Below are 19,511 nucleotides of genomic sequence, written 5' to 3'. Positions count from 1 at the left end.
AAATCTGTATAGTTCCTAATCGAACTAAATGAAATCAAATATTTAACGAATCGACATCGATGCCGTAAATTTGAAAAAAGATATTCTTCAATACTATATTATATAAAGAGAAAAAATGCGACCTATTTGTACCCTAAAACTACTGGGCCTGAAGAAAATTTAAATAGAATAGTAAAAGGATAAAATTTCAAAACCATCAGGCCAAAATTTGGAAATGTAAAAATGTATATACATACATGAACTATTCTTAATATACTACTATTTAATAGCTGAATTTAGATAAGGTTTTTAATCCATGACATTAAATCGGGAATAATTAATGCTTTACAGGATCCTACAAAATTTCAATACTTTAGCTTATAGATCCTGAGATTGACGCGTTCATACATGCTGGGTTCAGCATATATCTAAACCGTCTCATACATAATTTGTACATAATTTGTATGTTGTCAACTAACTTGAGGTCAGGAGCTGGGCGAGTGTGCTGTTGAGCATTGGATCGCTGGTGGCCTGTTGCATTTGCTGTGTAATCAGCAAGTTGCTGCTGCTGCTGCTGCTGGCGTGGCCATTGTTGACGGGTGAGCCACCGCCGGCAGCGACAACCGTATGCTGTTGATGCATCGAATTGCTGCGCACACGGGATTTGCCCTTCACGTGATACTTGGGCACGATGAACTGTTGCTGCTGTTGCTGTTGCTGCTGCTCGTGATGAAGGGGCTTGGGCAGCGACACATTCAGCGGCAAGCTATTGGAGCGATGCATCTCCTTGGGCAAGAGGCTGACAGCGGGTTGCTGGGGCAGCAGCAGACTGGAGACAGTTTGTTGTTGCAGCTGCATATGTTGTTGCTGCTGCTGTTGTTGTTGTTGCTGTTGTTGTGTGTTGGCTGCCTGTTGCTGGCGTGTTAGCTGCATGATTTGCTGCGGACTTAGTCCCAGGCTCAAAGGCAGCGACTGTTGCATTTGCAATTGCTGTTCCTGTTGCATGTAGGTTTGTTGTTGCGACTGTTGCTGCTGCTGCTGGGAGACGCGTGGCACGTTCAAAAACGTGCCCGTGGATGCGGACTTCTTAAACTGCGGATATGGCTTGTAGCTAATGGAGTTGTAGGAGCTGTCGTTCAGCAAAGACATAACATCTGTTTGATGTGGTTCCACCTTGACGCTGAGCTGCTGCTGCTGCTGTTGTGTGGGCAACTGTTGCTGCTGCTGCTGTTGCTGTTGCTGTTGCTGCTGATAACCGTCTGCATAGGTACTTAAGAAACTTTGCGTATTGTAAGCGTTTTGTTGCTGTTGCTGTGTGGGAAAGAGCAAGCGCGGCTGTTGCTGCTGTTGTTGTTGTTGTTGCTGCAACAGTTGCTGTTGCTGCTGTTGCTCTTGGGGCGTCTGAAATGGCTGCAATACGGCACCACCACTCAAATGCTGCTGCTGTTGTTGTTGTTGTTGCTGCTGTTGATTCTTTTGCTGCTCGGCCAGCAGCTGCTGATAAATTGTCGTCTGATGCAGCGTCGGCTGCGCCTTATCATAGTTGTGCGGCTCGCGTCGTATGAGACGCTGCGTATTCTTGGCGATGCGCCCGTTGATGACGCTCTTGCTGGAGAAGCTGTCGTTGGGGGAGCAACGACTGCTGCTATCACTGCCGCCGATCGCGCCAAAATGTTTGCCCGCATGCAGACGTGTCGGCTGACTATCGTTCAGCAAATGTTGCTGCTGCGTATCGCTGATAGCTTGCTGGCGCGTCGACACAAACTGTTGCTCAATGTCGCCGTAAGGCATGTTGCCAATGGGCGTATTCAGCTCCAACATATTGGCATCCACTTGAGCACTGCCGCCGCCACTGTTGCTGGCCACCACCTCCATCATGTTGTCGTTGCTGTAGAGCGTGTGCGGAGCACCTACGATCGCCTGCAGGCAATAGTCGTCGTTCTTGAGCATCTCCGCATCGGTGCCCTCCTCGGGCACGGGTGGCAAGCGTGAGCCGGTTGTAGTGAGCAAATCTAAGCGAAGAAATTATCATTATCTCTCTAAATTAATAAATAATTATATAAATTCTATATACCTGACAGGGTAAGATCGATATCATCTAAATTCGGCTGCAATGGCCCCAGACTTGGCTGTATAAAATCCGCAATGCCTGCACCGCGTGCTGAAAATTATGAAATATATAAATAATTATTTATTTATTTTATTTATAACAGTTAACTGTAATTAAAATTGTAAGCTAACTTAACAACTAAAGCGCTGGCTACTAAGGCCTTCGGCTTGATATAAATAATTATATATGTCAATATTTAAATTGAGTACACTCAATGCTTACCGATCTCTCTGGAATCTGGGAATGGAAATGGTCCATTTATTGCCGAGAACAATGTGTCCGTTGTCCAGTCCTCTGGCATTAAGTTTCTATCGTTTAGCGGAGACCATTCCAAAAAGTCCAATTCACTTTTCTGTTAAAAGTAAAGTTTAAAATTATGAGAATGAATTCATTGAGTATGTATCTAAAATATTTTACACAAGTATATCATAATAAATATAAAAAAAATTTAAAAATTAAATTTGTATATTATAATAATTATAATAAGTAATATGATATATATTATTATTATTATTGAAATATTATGGATTTGTTTAATATTTTATACATATTTTTCCAAAGCGATTCTTTTTATGCCCTGAACCCATTGAAAATGGGAAATCAGGGTATAATGGTTTTGTTAAAAGTATGTAACAGGCAGAAGGAGGCGTGGCAGACCCCACAAAGTATATATATTCTTGATCAGGGCGACGAGCTAAGTCGATTTGGCCCTGTCCGTCTGTCTGTCCGTCCGTCCGTCCGTCCGTCCGTCCGTCCGTCCGTCCGTCCGTATGTATGAACGCGTCGATTTCAGAAGATATAAGAGCTAGAGACTTGAAATTTTTTTTCCTAGGTCCGTGTATATCACGCGCATATCAAGTTTTTCTTTATATATCGATAACTACTCCCGATATTTTATTATCGATCAAAAACCTTATCGAAAGCTAGTTATTTAATTATATCTCTTACACCTTTAGAGCTAGAGCTTGCAAATTTTAAATGTAGACTTATATGTATTTTATATAATTTCGATTTTTGTTGTATTTTACCCCCCACCCCCTATATCCACCCCCTCACCATCACCTTTGTAAAAGGCGTATTTCAAGTACTAGAGACATGTGCTTTGGAATGTACATACATTTTCACCATATAATTACGCCCTGAAACTTTCATTAAGATTGTACATCTAGAAATTAAATTATTCAACAAATAAATTCTTATAATGTTACTACACTACAGCGCAACCCAAGCGCAGTTAGCAGAGCGCATTCTAATACGTGTGTGTGTATGTATGTGTGTCGAAAAGAAGTGCAGACTGATTAGAATATCAGATTAGAGGGTTCAGGGTATCTCCTAGTCGAGCAGTCTCGACTAGAGTCTTCTTACTTGTTTTTATTTTATTTGTATATTTCATATTATTTGTTTCTTTTACTCTATTAATTGTGAAATCATTCGCTTTAGTATTTTTATACCCTGAACCCATTGAAAATGGAAAATCAGGGTATAATGGTTTTGTTAAAAGTATGTAACAGGCAGAAGGAGGCGCGGCAGACCCCACAAAGTATATATATTCTTGATCAGGGCGACGAGCTAAGTCGATTTGGCCCTGTCCGTCTGTCTGTCCGTCCGTCCGTCCGTCCGTCCGTCCGTATGTATGAACGCGTCGATCTCAGAAGATATAAGAGCTAGAGACTTGAAATTTTTTTCCTAGGTCCGTGTATATCACGCGCATATCAAGTTTTTCTTTATATATCGATAACTACTCCCGATATTTTATTATCGATAAAAAACCTTATCGAAAGCTAGTTATTTAATTATATCTCCTACACCTTTAGAGCTAGAGCTTGCAAATTTTAAATGTAGACTTTTATGTATTTTATATAATTTCGATTTTTGCTGTAATGTACCCCCACCCCTATATCCACCCCCTCACCATCACCTTTGTAAAAGGCGTATTTCAAGTATTAGAGACATGTGCTTTGGAATGTACATACATTTTCACCATATAATTACGCCCTGAAACTTTCATTAAGATTGTACGTATAGAAATTAAATTATTCAACAAATAAATTCTTATAATGTTACCTACACTGCAGCGCAGCCCAAGCGCAGTTAGCAGAGCGCATTCTAATACGTGTGTGTGTATGTATGTTTGTCGAAAAGAAGTGCAGACTGATTAGAATATCAGATTAGAGGGTTCAGGGTATCTCCTAGTCGAGCAGTCTCGACTAGAGTCTTCTTACTTGTTATTTTTAATCTAATCGAATTAATTGTAATTAAAAAGTGGTATCTGCTGTAAAATTTCACGAGGATATTAAAATGTTATTTAGTTAAATGAAATGCGTATCTGATGGTATTAGCATACCGTGTCCAATTTATTCAAAAACTGTAATTAAAAACCAAAAGATAAAACCCTTCTGCCATTCAAATTTCCTTTCAGTTGATATAAAAATTTTAAATAAAAGTTTATTTATGCAACAATTTCTCAAAATTCCCATTCAGTTAACGAATTATAGTCTGACAAGCAACGCGTGTGCTGGAAACAAAATATAAAATCAAAATGCGTCTCTTGAAGTTCTTGCATTATCAGCGCTACTTGGGCTTAAACAACTTGGACTACTCCACAGTCTCGAGACATTATATACTAAAAGGCAGCTGCGTATCTCACATGCTACATTTACTTGTGCAAGCTGTTTTGATTGCTTGCGTTTTGGCCACGTTTATGCAGTGGTCGGTTAATTATCAGGCAACTGATTCTCGAACTGGCGACAATTTCGATCATTTGGTCATCTTGGCTGCATCGTTTACCCAATTGATTTCAAATGCTTGGATGCGTTTGCATCAGCAGATGCAACTGAAGCTGCTTAACAGATTGAGCCATGTGGCCACATCTCTGCGAGCTGTTCAATTGGAGAAGATACGCGCCCGTTGGCTCTACTATCTTTGGCTCGCAATTTGCCTGTACTACGCCTTGGATATTGTCTTTTTCGTAGTATTCGATATGGACATGAAGCGAGATAATTTAATTTTTCTACTTGGCTTCTATGTACGCCTCGTCTGTGCTAATTTCATCATCATCTGCTACAGCTCACTGGTGTGTCTAGTGAAGCATCTGTTCCGTGCCCAAGCAGCCCAGCTGCAACGACAACTGCGCAATGATCGGATCTGCCTGCGGCACATAGCAAACAATTTGAAGCTGAATGATGAGCTTATGCTCCTATGCCAGGATGACTTGGTGAATGTCTTTGGCGGTGCTCTAATTCTGCCCTATCTATATGGGACGCTCGATGCCACCGAAGTTTGCTATCTGGCTCTGCCCATGGATGGTTTCTCCTATATAGAAATGTTACTGCTGCTTCGGTGGATGATACCAATTTGCATATTCCTTAGCATGCCGATGATAATCAACGATTTGGCTGATGAGGTAAGCCTATTTACGATAGGACTATTTACGCAATGTCACGAAAAAATAAAATGGCTGAAAGTGACAGCTCAAGGAAAAGCATGTAAAATATTGAAATGTCTATAGAAATACGCTTTTTGGTACACACAACTATGTTCAAATAAGAGCCCCAAGCACTTCAATTACGTTGATATCTTAGCAATTTCCATTTAGACAATTCCCAAAACTCAAAGAGAATTTAGTTGGACAACCTAACGCACGACACGCAGTAGATTTTTGGTACAGCATGTCGAAGTCGAAGCAAAGTGGAAGACTTTTTCCATTTTTACATTATCAACGTTTCATGGGACTCACGGATATTGATTACTCCAGTAGTTTGGAGTCTTATGTGATCAACGGAAACTGGTTTTCACATAGCATACAGCTAGGGATACAAATTGTTTTCATTGCGTGTTTTTACGGTGCGGTTTCCGGAAGATATGTGAATTTGTCTTCCGAGTCGGGCAATGATTTTCATCACATTTATATACTAACGGCTCCGATTACCCAGATATTAGTTAATATCTGGTTACGTGTCAAACAGGAGTCGCAGTTGATTATCATTAACCGGTTAACTGATTGGTCCAGGGACTTGGGAGTAAATACCTTGGAACTGAATCGCCCTAAATGGCTCTATCGCATCTGGGTGACCATTTCCATCCTCTATGCTTGCGATATTGTTTTCGCACGTTTCTATTTTAATGTTAATCAAAGTTTCGGGTACTACCTCGCCATGTCGGGCTACATTGTGCTTCTCGTTCGCACCAACTACATCATTTTGTGCTACACAGCAATGGTCAATCTGGTAATGGTGCTGCTGGAGGAACAGGCAAATCAGCTTCAGTCGGAATCTACGAATACCGTGGACAGGCTAGCACAGAATTTGCGCCTTCATGATAAACTATTCCTCCTTTGCCATGAACAGATTGTTGAAGTTTTTGGCGGCTCTTTGGTATTCCTGTTTCTGTATACCGTACTGGACGCTATATGTACGTGCTATTTAGCCTCATTGGAGGAACGATTTTCATTCGTAGAAGTCCTGTTCGTGCTCTGCTGGATAGTGCCGATATTTATGTCTCTTATCATACCTCTGACAGCCAATAATCTGACTAAACAGGTAAGTGGGCTTAAAGGCTATATATTCTGTCTATTCTAGGAGTAATTTGAAGTCAGCTGCAAAACATGAAGCGTTGAACAGTTCATGTCGAAATCTTATATAATTATTTCTAAGCGTCTACATCTTTATGTATCTATGTATCTATCTATATATCATTCGTTCAATTTAAAAATGTTTCTGTTTTGTCTATATCTCTTTATTAATCTATTAATTTTTCGATCGATCCATCTCAATAAATATCTGTATCTGTATCTGTATCTGTATCTGTATCTGTATCTATATCTGTATCTGTATTTGTATCTGTATCTGTGTATATCTTTGTACCTGTATCTGAGTATCTATCTCTATTTGGTATTATTTGAGCTTTGCCCTTTACATGTCCTTTTACATGAAATTTCCCGCTTAGGCAAATAGCAACTTATTAGCTCACAGATTATCTTGAATTTCAATTAACTAAATTAGTACGAAGCAGGTATTTCGTTCAGTTATCCATTCGACTTCTAGGCACGTGCTAGTGTAATTCAGAATGTTTGTCAAGCCAAAGCAGAGAAAGCTTTTAACTTTTATTCGCTACCAACGATATTTGGGACTAACCGATATTGACTACACTAACATTACCAACTGCTATGTGATCAATAGAAATTTATGCTCTTTTGGCTTGCAGTTCTTGACTTTAACTTGTCTAATCTTCGGTACTTATTGTATTTTGGAAGAAGATAGCCGTGTATACTTAGACATGCGTTCGCGAGTTGCTAATGAATTCTTTTATTTGGTGCTCCTGGCTGCTCCTATTGTTCAGATCTTTATGCAAATCTGGATTCGATGTCAGCAAGATGCGCTACGCAATCTACTGGAGATGCTCAATGACTTAGCCAGTCGATTAAAGGTTAACACATTTGACCTAAGCTTGCCACGTTGGCTTTTTGGCCTCTGGATTGGCATTAACTTTTACTATGTCGGCTGTACAATTTCCTCTTCAAAATCCATTTATATCAGCTTCGGATATGTAGTCGCTGTTATTGCGTACAACGTGCATATTACTCGCACCAACTATATCATCACGTTGTACACCTCATTATTGTATGTCACATTGGTCCTATTGGAGGAGCAGGCAAATCAATTAAGTATTATAGAAAATGGTATTATTATATCTATGAGAGAACTGGCGGACAATTTGTGCATTCACGATAAGCTGCTATTGCTAAGCCATGAAGAAATGGTTAATGTATTTGGCGGTATCTTTGTATTTGTTGCATTGTACTTTCTACTGGATTCTACCTGCATTTCCTATATATCTGCGTTGGAGGGGCGTTTCTCAGGAGAGGAAGTGGTATTCCTCTTAAGTTGGAGTTTACCACTTAGTTTTTACCTAATTATGCCGTTGTTAATTAACAGTCTGGCCAAAGAGGTGAGTGATATGCTTTAAGCTCTGACTTATCTTTACTTTCCTGCCACGAATATTCATATATCTAACCATAGTACTATCAATGCAGTGTCCAAATATGTGAAGGATTAATTTGTATTTCTCTTTGAATTTTAATCATAATAATTGGAACTAATTCAAATTAAAGTCCCCTACATTGAAGAGTCGCTTATTATAAGTGGAAATTTTGATCATATTTTATTGCATGACATGAAATATGTTCAATGTATGAATATGAAACATCAGCCTCATTAAGAGTTTTACTTTTATGTCTCTAAATAATTATGCCTTTATTATTATTATTATTATTACTCTATTACTCTTATAGTCTTTCAATCCATGTATTTATACATATTTAAAAATATCCCTCTATCTCTCAATCTGTCGTTCTGTCGGTCTTTCCTACTCTGCAATTTCAAATAGCGCTAATAACTCATGCCATATCTCAAGCTTATCCTGAATTTCAATTAAGTGAATTAACAGTGGCCATTGCTAATTAAGTATATAGCTCATAGCATTCAGCTACCCATTCGAGTTTTAGGTACGCACTAGTGTACTTTAGAATGTTGGTCAAGCCAAAGCAGAGAAAACTTTTAACTTTTATTCGGTATCAACGATACCTGGGACTAACCGATATTGATTACAGCAACATTACGAATTGCTATGTGATCAATGGAAACTTGTGCTCATTCGGCATGCAGTTCTTGATGTTAGCTGTTTTAATATTCGGTATTTATTGTACTTTGGAGGATAATGGCAATGCATACGTGGACATGCGATCGACAGCTGTGAATAAAATCTTTTATTTGATAGGTCTGTTTGGTCATTTTATTCAGATATTCATACAAATCTGTATACGTTGTCAGCAAGATGAGCAATGCTATTTAATCGAGATGCTGAATGACACAGCCCGTAGATTAAAAGTCAATACATTGAAGTTATCTCTGCCGCGCTGGCTATGCCGTCTATGGATAGGCATCAGCTTATACTTTATAGCCAATTCAATATCGTCTGCAATCTCCAACTACACCAGCTTCGAATATGTAGTCAGTGCTATCGGGTTCCATGTCCATATTTTGCGCACCAACTATATCATCACGCTGTACACCTCATTACTGTATGTCACGTTGGTTCTACTGCAGGAGCAGGCTAATCAATTGCATATTATAGAGAGTGGAATTAATATATCGATGGCGCAATTGGCCAACAATTTGTCCACTCACGATAAGCTACTATTGCTATGCCATGAACAAATGGTTCAAGTATTTGGCGGTATATTTGTATTTATTGAATTATACTTTATACTGGACTCCACCTGCATTTGCTATATGTCTTCATTAGATGAGCGTTTCTCAGGAAAAGAAGCATTATTCTTATTAAGCTGGTTTTTGCCACTTAGTATTTACATAGCCATGCCGTTGTTACTTAACAACCTGGCCTCACAGGTGAGTGATATGTCTTAAGCTCTGACATACAGCTAAAAAAAAAAAACGTGAAATGTTTGGTTTGGTTTACTAAAGTCTAAGGGTTGATTGAAGCTAATATGTAGAATTCCCTACTTAAGCTCAATGAGGATGGGGTTTTAGTTAATTGGAAAGCAAAGGGGAGATTCTATATTAATTGTCTTTCTTTATATATTATCAACACTTTCTAAGTTCTACTTTATATATAATCTTTTCCACCCAAAATTGACAAGACAAAAAGTCATTGAAACTACATTCATTTATACTGGAAACCAATCCAGGTAGGTTTCCGCTTCCTCGAAACTCGGGTACTCCTGATTCGTTATCTTTAGTTGGCTGCTACCAATTTCAATATTCCTAGCCATGCAACTGATTATCAGTAATCTGACTAAACATTTAAGTTATTAGCTTCAATTTGTTTTTTTTTTTTTTTTTTTTTTATATTTTAATTAGAATAATAAGCACTAAATGAAATGAAAGACCAGCTAAGATATATGTAAATTCAGTAGTCGTCACAACGTTTGGTCAAACGCAAGTGCTTTGAAAATGTTCTCACAACCGAAGCATCGTAAAGTCTTACTCTTTATACACTATCAGCGTTATTTGGGATTGAATGACATAGAATATTCGAAGCAGTTTCATGGTTACTCAATAAACTCCGATTGGTCCTCTTATACAAGTCTACTTCTGATTCTGGCCATCGTATGCTCCGCTCTTTATGGAACTCTGAGCGGAGTGTGTGTTTCTAACGATGAGATGATTTCCAGTCCAGTTCAATTATATTATCATCTATATATGATAACGGCACCTATTTTACAAATTTTATTCTCCATTTTACTACGCATACGACAACAAAGTCAGCTGCAGCTACTGCAGAGAATGTCTTTGTGGAGTCAACGCCTACTTTTGGATACACAAAGATTTCCCTGTTCCCGTTGGCTTTTTCGCCTGTGGCTTGGCACCAGCTCTGTCTATTTTATACACATGACTATTTTCACAGCGCTCTTCTGGCATACTTGTCAACGGATAGAGCTTATAATCTATTATATCTGCTCAATGCTGGACATCGTGCGCACTTTTTTCATTATCATTTGCTATACCTCCTTGACAAGTGTTATGTGTAGCCTTTTGCATGCACATGCTGAGCAACTGATTCGGGATAAATCTGTGGAACTATCCCCAGAGCAACTGGCCAACCACTTGAGCATTCGTGATGAACTCTTGTTATTATGTCACGAAGAGCTCGTTGAGGTCTTCGGCATTGCCATGTTGTTGAGTCTCCTACATCTATGTCAGAATTGCGTATATGTCGGCTATATGGCTACATTGGAAAGTCGTTTCTCATATATGGAAGTTTTGGTCATAATTTATTGCATGGCACTAAATATATTCTATATATACCTGCCGTTGACAATTAATCATGTGGCCAATCAGGTGAGTCTATATATATAATTTTATACATTTCATAATGTAATGGGTATATTTTCGTTGGGTTCTATTAATTAGATTGGTATTAGCTACAGGCTAAAATAGCCAGAAATTACTATACATGCATCATTTTTTTGTTTGGCCGAGTATATTATATTCGATATTTTTTGATAATCTTAATTATTTGTAGCTCAAGGGTATATTTTATTCGACTCTTTCGAATTTGATTTCCGTTCGTTGTAATAGACAAAGTGAAGTCAATAATACTGTCACAAGTTAAATATAATTCCAATAATTGGAATTGAAAGATGGAACTACAGATATCATTTTCATTCGCTTCATATAAACATTGAACTCAGTTATTCTCCGAGTCTTTACTAGGACGCAAGTGTGTTGAAAATGCTCAAAAACCCGAGGGATCGCAAACTGTTAAGTTTTCTCAATTACCAACGTTACTTGGGATTGAATGATATAGACTACTCGAAGCAACTGCAATGCTATATAGTCCACTTCGATTGCTGTTCCGGCTTGAGTCAGCTCTTGGTGCTGCTGATTGTGTTTGGCTCGCTGCATGGAATTCTGACCGGAGAATGTGTTTACAATGCGGAAATGATTTCGAAGCCTGTCAAAGCATTCTACTATCTACATCTATTGATGCCACCGATCATACAAATATTGCTTAATCTGTGCCTACGTTTCCGGCAGCAACGACAACAACTGCTTCTGCAGCGCATGTCTCGGCTGACCCAACGCTTACTTCTGAACACCGAGTCATTGTCATGTCCTCGTTGGCTGTATCGCCTTTGCTTGGTCAGCTGCACTTTCTATATCCTGCATCTAAGGATGTTTGCTGTGATATATAATAACTATTGTCATCAGGTCTACCAAGTTTTCTATTACATTTGCTTTTTTCTGCATATTATAAGGAAGAATTTCATTCTAACTTGCTACACATCCCTGGTGAATGTGGTCTCAAATCTGTTGCAAGCACAAGCGGCACAGTTAAGCCGAGCATTACCTGATGTTCATCCAGATAAATTGGCATTCTATCTGCAGACTCACGATGAAATATTGCTGCTGTGCCACGAGGAAATCGTTCAGGTTTTTGGTATCCCTCTGCTCGTCTGCTTCATATTTCTGTCAGAATTCCATATTTATGGCCTATCTAGCAACGCTGGAGAGTCGCTTCACTTTTTTTAATGTTCTTGGCATCCTATCCTGGATGACATTTAATATTATCTATATGTACGTGCCGTTGAAAATCAATAACTTGGCTTACGAGGTGAGTATTGAAGCAATTGTTTGCCGTTTTGCATAGCAGTAAAATGTCTTCGTTACTCATTGAAATATATTTGAAAAGAAAACTTTTTCTAAGAGTAATGATTTCATATTATAAAAAAAAACCTTTAAGTTCTATTTAAGCATCTAATTCAAAATATAATCATTGACAAACAAGTAAGAAAGCACTAGTCGAGACTGCTCGACTAGGAGATACCCTGAACCATCTAAGTTGATATTCTACTCATTCTGCACCTCTTTTATGCTCACATGCATACACACGTATGATCACGTATAATCACGCGCTCTGCTGACTGCGCAGTTAGCAACGACAACGATGTACATAAACAAATACAGTAGAATCACAATAATTCAAAATGGCAAGGGGATCAGTTTTTTTCGATTTACACAGAAATTCAAATTATCGAGAATTATTGACAACGAATTTCTTTTAAGGGGAATGCATTAATATAATTAAAATATAAATTTTAATTTGGACTTTTATCGTACATCAAGTTTCTGTCGATATCAATATTGTATCAATCTTTTGGTTTTATAGTTCGAACTTTATGCCCCATTCAGTACATATCGTGCAACTTGTAGCGCAGTATACAAAAGACATGCAATCCCAGGAGTTGTTCGCGTTTGTGCACTATCAACGATTTTTGGGTCTCAATGATATCGATTATTCGAGCTGCTTGCAGCGTTATGTGCTGCATGCCACATGCTGCTCACGCTTTGCCCAGCTATTGGTATTGTGCATCATAATTTGTGCATTGTTAGAAGGATTGCTGGGCAACCGTGTGGATTACGTGGGCATGGAGTCGACTGTGGGCAGTGCCGTCTATCAAGTTCTTCTTCTTATGTCCCCGGTGACGGAGTTGCTGTTGCACATTTGGCTACACAGCCAGCAGCACTTGCAACAGAATCTACTGAATCGCCTCATGGACTTGGCTCTTCGTTTGCAGGTGGACACTCAAGCATTCAGTTCGCTTCGCTGGCTTTATGGCCTTTGGCTTGGCATTAGTTCGATATTGCAAGTAATTTGAGCATTCACGATGAACTTCTCTTGCTCTGCCACGAAGAGATGCTGAATGTCTTTGGTGTGGCGTTGATTTTTCCATTTCTCTACTTTGTGCTGGATGCCACCTGCGTATGCTACATAGGCACATTCGTGGATCGCTTCTCACATAAAGAAGTGCTGTTAGTGCTTAGTTGGCTAGTGCCTATATTCTTCTACATGGCTTTGCCTTTAGTCGTTAACAATGTGGCCAATCAGGTGAGTTCAGGGATAACAATTTGCAAGGCTTGAAGTTGTATTAGTGAATTGATCATTCTCAATTTAGTCAAAGCATGGAAAACTTGTAGTCTTAAATAAATTTTCTAGACAAAATTTATTAAACGATTTGACTTGGAAATAATCTGAATTAAGAAATTTTTTTTTAGATATATAAAAAACATTTTCTAATTAATATAGATTTAATTATTAAAATTTATTTAATCAATATTTAATATTTAAAAAGAATATAAAGTTTCATTAAATATAACAACAATTTAGAAATTGTGGTTAAAAAAATTTTATATGAAAACAAAGAGTAATGAAAGGTGGAGAGTATTATTGAGTTTTTTACACGAGAATAAACTATAAATTTCTCTCGAGTATTACTAATGATAGCGTTATCTTTTATCCTAGATAAAACATTTTTCCGGTTTCAGTGCCCGTAGTGGACAGAAAGCTAACCTTTGGTAGGACTATGATAGGAAAAAGTATAAGTTACAAATTCAAAGTATTTCGTCAAATTGTACAAAACCAATATACTCCTTTTTCTTCGTAAACATGTTGACACATTTATATGCACATATCAAATATTTAATTAAATTTGGATTAATGTCCTACTATTTATGATACATAACTCAAGTGCTATAACCATAAGCAAACCTAAATGAAAGCTAAACAAAGCACTATGAAAACACAATCAGGAAATTGTTTGTCAACAAATGATTTTCGATATTAATACTCCACGAAGGGATTTTATTGAAATCAGTTTCTGTTGAGTACTGAGTGAATTACAATCATTATCATGAAAAAGTATAAGCCAATGGAGTTGTATCCATATTATTGCACCTGCCGATATCTGGGCATCTTTTGCATCGAGTACGATTATCAGATGGGTCGATTTCGATTGCGTCGCAGCATCATTTTCTATTTGATCCATCTGGTAGTGCAGATGTATTTGATCAGCTGCATGGTGATTCTGGTGTGCTTTTGGACCTTTCACTTCACTGACGAAATGACCGCAACAGGGAATCACTATGAGCGCCTTGTGCTCCTCTTGGCCATGATCATTCAATTCGTGCAAAATACTTGGCTATTCTTGCTGCAGAAGCTGCAAATTCATATTGTGCGACAAGTGGAGCTATATAAGAGCAAATATTTGACGGGTCTACGACTGAGGCTGCCACAGCGTTTGTTTCTCGCTCTGGTCTTTGCCAATATCATCTACTTTAGCAACTTTCTGAATGTCTGCATTAGCGACTGGCTCACCCACATATCCATTATGTTCCGAATTAGCACAATTGGCTTTTTCTGGCGCGCCATGACGAGCAGCTTCATTCAGGGCACCTACATATCTCTCATTCATGTCATACGGCATTTGCTGAAGAGCAATCAGGCGCAGTTAACCGTTTTGGTCCATCAGCTGCAGCAGCCCAAGCGCAACTGCGGCGATATTCTGCGTCTGCGCGCCTGCCTCGATATGCATGACCGTCTGCTCATCCTCTGCACGGATGAGGTCAGTGTCGTCTATGGCTTCAGCATTTGGCTCTGCATGCTCTTTTCCTCATTGGACTCCACTAACACATTATATATCACAATGCTCACTGACACGGGCAAATCACTGTACGAAAATATATTAAGGTCAATTATTTGGCTCTCGCCCACAATTATGACCGCGGCAACAGCCCTAATGAGCGATACGGTTCACGTGCAGGTAAATTAAATATGTATTTTATTAAATTCTATCAGCTACTATTTTTTGTTTTTGAATTGGAAATGCTAGATTCTTATATTAGATATTTGCACTAAAAATATTTGTTAGTACTTTAAAATAACTAGTTAATCGCGAATACTTTCAACAATTACATTCGGATTGAGACAATTGTACATTCAAATATATTTTATTTCCAAATTACTGTTTCTAGAAATATCTATGTATATTATCCAGCCTTATCTTCATAAAGAATCGAATTCGAGCCAATGGAAGTTTTTTTTTAAATAAATATCGGGTAGATTTTTGAATTTTTAAAAACTCAATTTTTTGTCGATTTTAGTTTACAATCAATTTAAGAATCAATATTAAACTTTATCTAATCAATGTACTGCTTACGACTTCATTTTTTAAGAATTTTCTGCTATGAATATTCTAAATCTAATTCAGTTAATGTCCTGCCTTTTGTCACCCAGGACTATGTTTGTTTATCTATAGACCCTTGGGTGCAGTCAGGTTAAACACTAAGCGCTAATGAAATGTAAACATCAATTGATTTGATTGTTAACTCATATTGGGTGGTCATATAATATATAAAAACTATCCCCTGGCTGTTCCTCCTCAACAAGTTGATTGATCTAACACCCCAGACAGGGCAGTTAGACATCCTTCTGCGTCAGTTGCACCTGTTCCGTCATGGTTTCCGGTGACGAGCTGCGCGTCTATTTAATAAGCTTAAAGTGTATCGGTTTACTCTATATAACGCACGATGTTAACCAACCGTATCGCATATACGCCAGCGATTTGGATCTGAGTTTAACAGTAGTCGGCTTAACGCTTCTCCAGCTTTTCATATGGCTGGCCTTCGCTCAGCTTTTGCTAATGCCTCAAACCTTTATGCTGCCCCAATACACAGCCGTTGGCAATACGTATTTCGTAATTAACTTTGGTGTTATTTGCATAGTTATATCGCTGATATATCTAGGATTCTATGAGAGACGCCAGCGCCTATTGGCCGTCTTTGCCTTCATTCTCTATCACAATCACAAGGAGCTCAAGAATTGCTATGCCAAACGTTTCCTTAAATTGTACTGCATGTATGTGGCTCTAACGGTTACTTGTGCGATTACCTATGCAGGAGCTTTCGGATTCGCTAACTTACACATCGTACCGTGCATTCTGCTAAGTTTCATCTATACCTACAGCTTTGTGCTGATAGGGCTTATCATAATTCTATATGGCTGCCTTACACAAATCTTGGCTGCCCTTTTGCACCTATATAATCGCGAAATGCTGACAGCAATAACAACAATAACCACACCAAGAGTAACAACAAAAACAACAACAACAACAACAGATACTACTACTACAATCAATCGCCTATATAAACGTAATCAGATTCTCATCGTTTGCCACGAGCAGCTGAACTCTGTGTTTGGTCCATTTATAGCGCTAATTACGGCTTTGTGTTCAATGTTGGCGCCAGTTGCTCCGTTTTTTATGATCACAATTGTCTTTAAGATGGATATCAAACAAATTGGCCTGATAAACATATTCATGACATTGTACACATGCATGATGTGGAATATACCCTGGGTCGCCGGGCTGGTATTGATTTTTCGACAAGATATCGTGCGGCAGGAGGTAAGAAACGTGTGAAGAGGAGGGAGAAGCGAAGCAGGAAATTTAAAATACAAATATTGCATTAATATTACTACAAGAGTATTTATTCCTAAAAAAGTATGCTGAACTAAAAATAACTTGAAGCGGATTGGTCTGAAGTATGTGAGCTACGTGGGGCAATTTAACCTAAACCAGAATCTCTGAGTCTGACTTTAGCCTCGTAAATTAAATTAAATCCCAACATTGTTTTGTAATTAATCTGAAGCCAAATGGCATCTACAATTTTTGTATATGATTAAGACAAAAATCTATTAAATACATATGTATATATATTGATAATAAACCAGTTAGTGGAAAAATGCATATTTAATCCAAGCCGGTTTATTTCTACAGTTTCAATGTTATGCAGCTAAGGTTAGATCAATATTTTAAAACATTTTTCTGACTTTTGGAATAAAATTTTTTTGATGTAAAATCAAATCTTAGTCTGAATATTATCAGTACAAAACCAAAAGATATGGAAATGTTTGTAATGAATCTTTAAACAGATTAAATATAAATCAAATCAATTTTTAGACTTATAAGATAGGAGATTCTGAACTAATTTAGACGAGTCATACCAAAGTCCAAACTGATTCAAACCAAATCCAATTGAAGTCTAGACAAAGGCATACGCAGTTAACAGTTGCTAGAAGACCTTGGACATGTTTACAACTTTTTAGCCGGTTTTGTCCCTAATCATTCAGCATTGGCTAATATCTAACACGAATGCATGTAGGTCAGTTCCCGAACTCAGAGTCAATTTATTCCCAGTGTTCATTTAGCTACCCCAACAATTTAGAGTAAACCAACTTGTTGACTCGGCTAATTAGGCGCCTGAGTGATTAATCAATAACTAATATCTAATTTCTAAATCAAATATATTTTGTTGGTGCACTTAGTAAATTGAAAAGCTATCTGTGCTGGCTGGTTAGTTTGTGACAGCATGTCTGGCAGTCGCAACGTGCGCTTATATTTGTGTGTCCTGTACAGGTTGGGCATGCTGTGTGCCCAGTTCGATGATCGCGAGTGTTTGCTACAGTCAACGCCCGGCAGTGAGCGCTACGCGCTTTTTCACATGCTGATCGTACTGATCGCAGCATTCGCTGGCTTCATCTACGTCTGCCTGCGGCCTCAAGAGCTCTACATGGGCATTTACAACGATACAGGCAACTACTATGAACTATTCAATATACGGAGCTTTTGTGTAGGTCTCTGCCTGCTCCATATATGCCTCTATATACGACGTCAGCGTCACATCGAGTTGGTTCAGAAACTACTTCGCCTGCATCGCTTGTGCCCCGATGCGGCCTTGGAGCGTTACTTTCGGCGCAACTTCAATGTCTACGTAGCTCTGGCCGTGCTCTGCTTGGTGAACTATTTGAATGGCTATGCCCGGGCGGGCCTATCCAAAGTTCCCACTCTACTCTATATTGTTGTGTATTTGTATAGCTTCTCGGCAATGTGCCTGTTGCTGGTGTTCTTTGTCTGCTTGCAGCATATTGTGGCAGCAGGCTTGGCGAAATTAAACAGCCAGTTAGTGGAGAATAACTCCGTGTCAAATTGTAAGCATTTGCTCTACAAAAGACACCGTCTCTTGGATATTGTTGCCGTGGAGCTAATTGCATGTTTCGGAGTCCTAATACTGCCCATTGTACCACTCGTCCTATTTCTGGCCCCCTCTGGTCCACTCTTCCTAATTAGCACTGTTATGGAGGGCAAATTAAAAAAACCTTTCGAGTTCACCATTTATTGCATAACCTCCTGTCTATGGAATATTCCTTGGCTGGCTATGATAACGTTTATGTTACGGTCGAATGTGATCACAACTGAAGTGAGTGAGTTGATTAATCAAAATGTCTTACCTAACTGATTGATCAAGATTTATGCAAAAATTGTAATGGAGAGAGAATGTACTTTCTTTTTAATTTCATATATATTTGTATGCTTGAAGTTAAATTAAATAACAGAGCTGGCTTTATTTTAGTTTTTCTTTCAATTAACTTTTTGCTACTTTATTCGTCAATTAAGTTCCCTTGTTATAAATAGAACTTAAAGTTTTTATAGATTATATACGCATATTTAGCAAAAAAAAAAATCAAATATTCTTAGTCTTGGTTGTTGTAGAGTGAAGCTTTTTCGAAATTATCATTTTATTTTTTTTCTATCTCTCTTCCGCTCTCTCATAGGCCAATAAAACAGCTAAAATACTTGCAAAAATACCTAGAACTGGCTCTGGACTGGACAAAATGGTCAGTATAAATACCAATTTATATATTGTATTTAAATATTTGGTCGTACAAAGTACTATAATGAACAACATTTGTAAATAGGTTGAAAAGTTCTTGCTCAAAAATCTGCGCCAGCAGCCAATACTCACAGCCTACGGATTTTTCGCACTCGATAAGAGCACACTCTTTAAGGTAGGTATAACAGCTAGAAAATCGGATAATTTATCTGACTATATATATCTGGTATATTTCACAGCTCTTTACAGCCATATTTACATATATGGTCATATTGGTGCAGTTTAAGGAAATGGAAAACTCAACCAAGTCTTTGCAGAAACCATAATTTGAAATCATTTTGCCTAACTTATCTTACTATATTGTGAAGTGTATAAATAAAAGTGTACTTTTTTGG

General features: G+C 38.2%; 3 protein-coding genes and 1 long non-coding RNA gene across 8 annotated transcripts in view; 2 read left to right on the top strand and 2 right to left on the bottom strand.

Moving 5' to 3' along the window:
- LOC6576543 (protein WBSCR14 homolog) overlaps positions 1–19,511 on the bottom strand; it is a 34,949-nt gene that overhangs the window by 2,122 nt on the left and 13,316 nt on the right. For all 4 annotated transcript variants that reach the window (XM_032728684.2, XM_032728685.2, XM_032728686.2 and 1 more), the window contains 3 exons: positions 2,312–2,441; positions 2,054–2,140; positions 459–1,991 (listed from right to left, as the gene is read on the bottom strand). In XM_032728684.2, coding sequence (XP_032584575.1) covers positions 459–1,991; positions 2,054–2,140; positions 2,312–2,441 — 1,750 coding nt within the window. The remainder of the gene's footprint in view (positions 1–458; positions 1,992–2,053; positions 2,141–2,311; positions 2,442–19,511) is intronic.
- Positions 5,750–19,508, top strand: LOC26527627 (gustatory and pheromone receptor 39a). Of its 2 annotated transcripts, none has more exons than XM_044008624.1 (4): positions 5,750–6,627; positions 19,058–19,120; positions 19,202–19,291; positions 19,356–19,508. In XM_044008624.1, exons 1-4 carry the CDS (start codon positions 5,758–5,760, stop codon positions 19,440–19,442), a joined length of 1,110 nt encoding a protein of 369 aa, XP_043864559.1. In that variant the 5' UTR covers positions 5,750–5,757; the 3' UTR covers positions 19,443–19,508. The 2 variants fall into 2 exon arrangements, with proteins under 2 accessions (XP_043864559.1, XP_015020718.1); XM_015165232.3 differs by lacking the exon at positions 5,750–6,627 and adding an exon at positions 17,444–18,702.
- On the bottom strand, positions 11,960–12,312 carry LOC116803847. Its single transcript, XR_004363853.2, has 2 exons — positions 12,221–12,312; positions 11,960–12,159 (listed from the first exon to the last, which is right to left on the bottom strand). It is a non-coding gene; the product is annotated as an uncharacterized LOC116803847 (long non-coding RNA).
- On the top strand, positions 12,703–13,463 carry LOC6576544 (gustatory and pheromone receptor 39a). The gene has a single exon (XM_032728688.2). It carries the CDS (start codon positions 12,789–12,791, stop codon positions 13,266–13,268), a length of 480 nt encoding a protein of 159 aa, XP_032584579.1. The 5' UTR covers positions 12,703–12,788; the 3' UTR covers positions 13,269–13,463.

Source organism: Drosophila mojavensis, unplaced genomic scaffold (genome assembly GCF_018153725.1).
Source record: "Drosophila mojavensis isolate 15081-1352.22 unplaced genomic scaffold, ASM1815372v1 contig_36, whole genome shotgun sequence".
Classification (NCBI taxonomy): domain Eukaryota; kingdom Metazoa; phylum Arthropoda; class Insecta; order Diptera; family Drosophilidae; genus Drosophila; species Drosophila mojavensis.
Note: the sequence above shows the minus strand (reverse complement) of the source record. Positions and strands in the feature narration are given on the sequence as shown.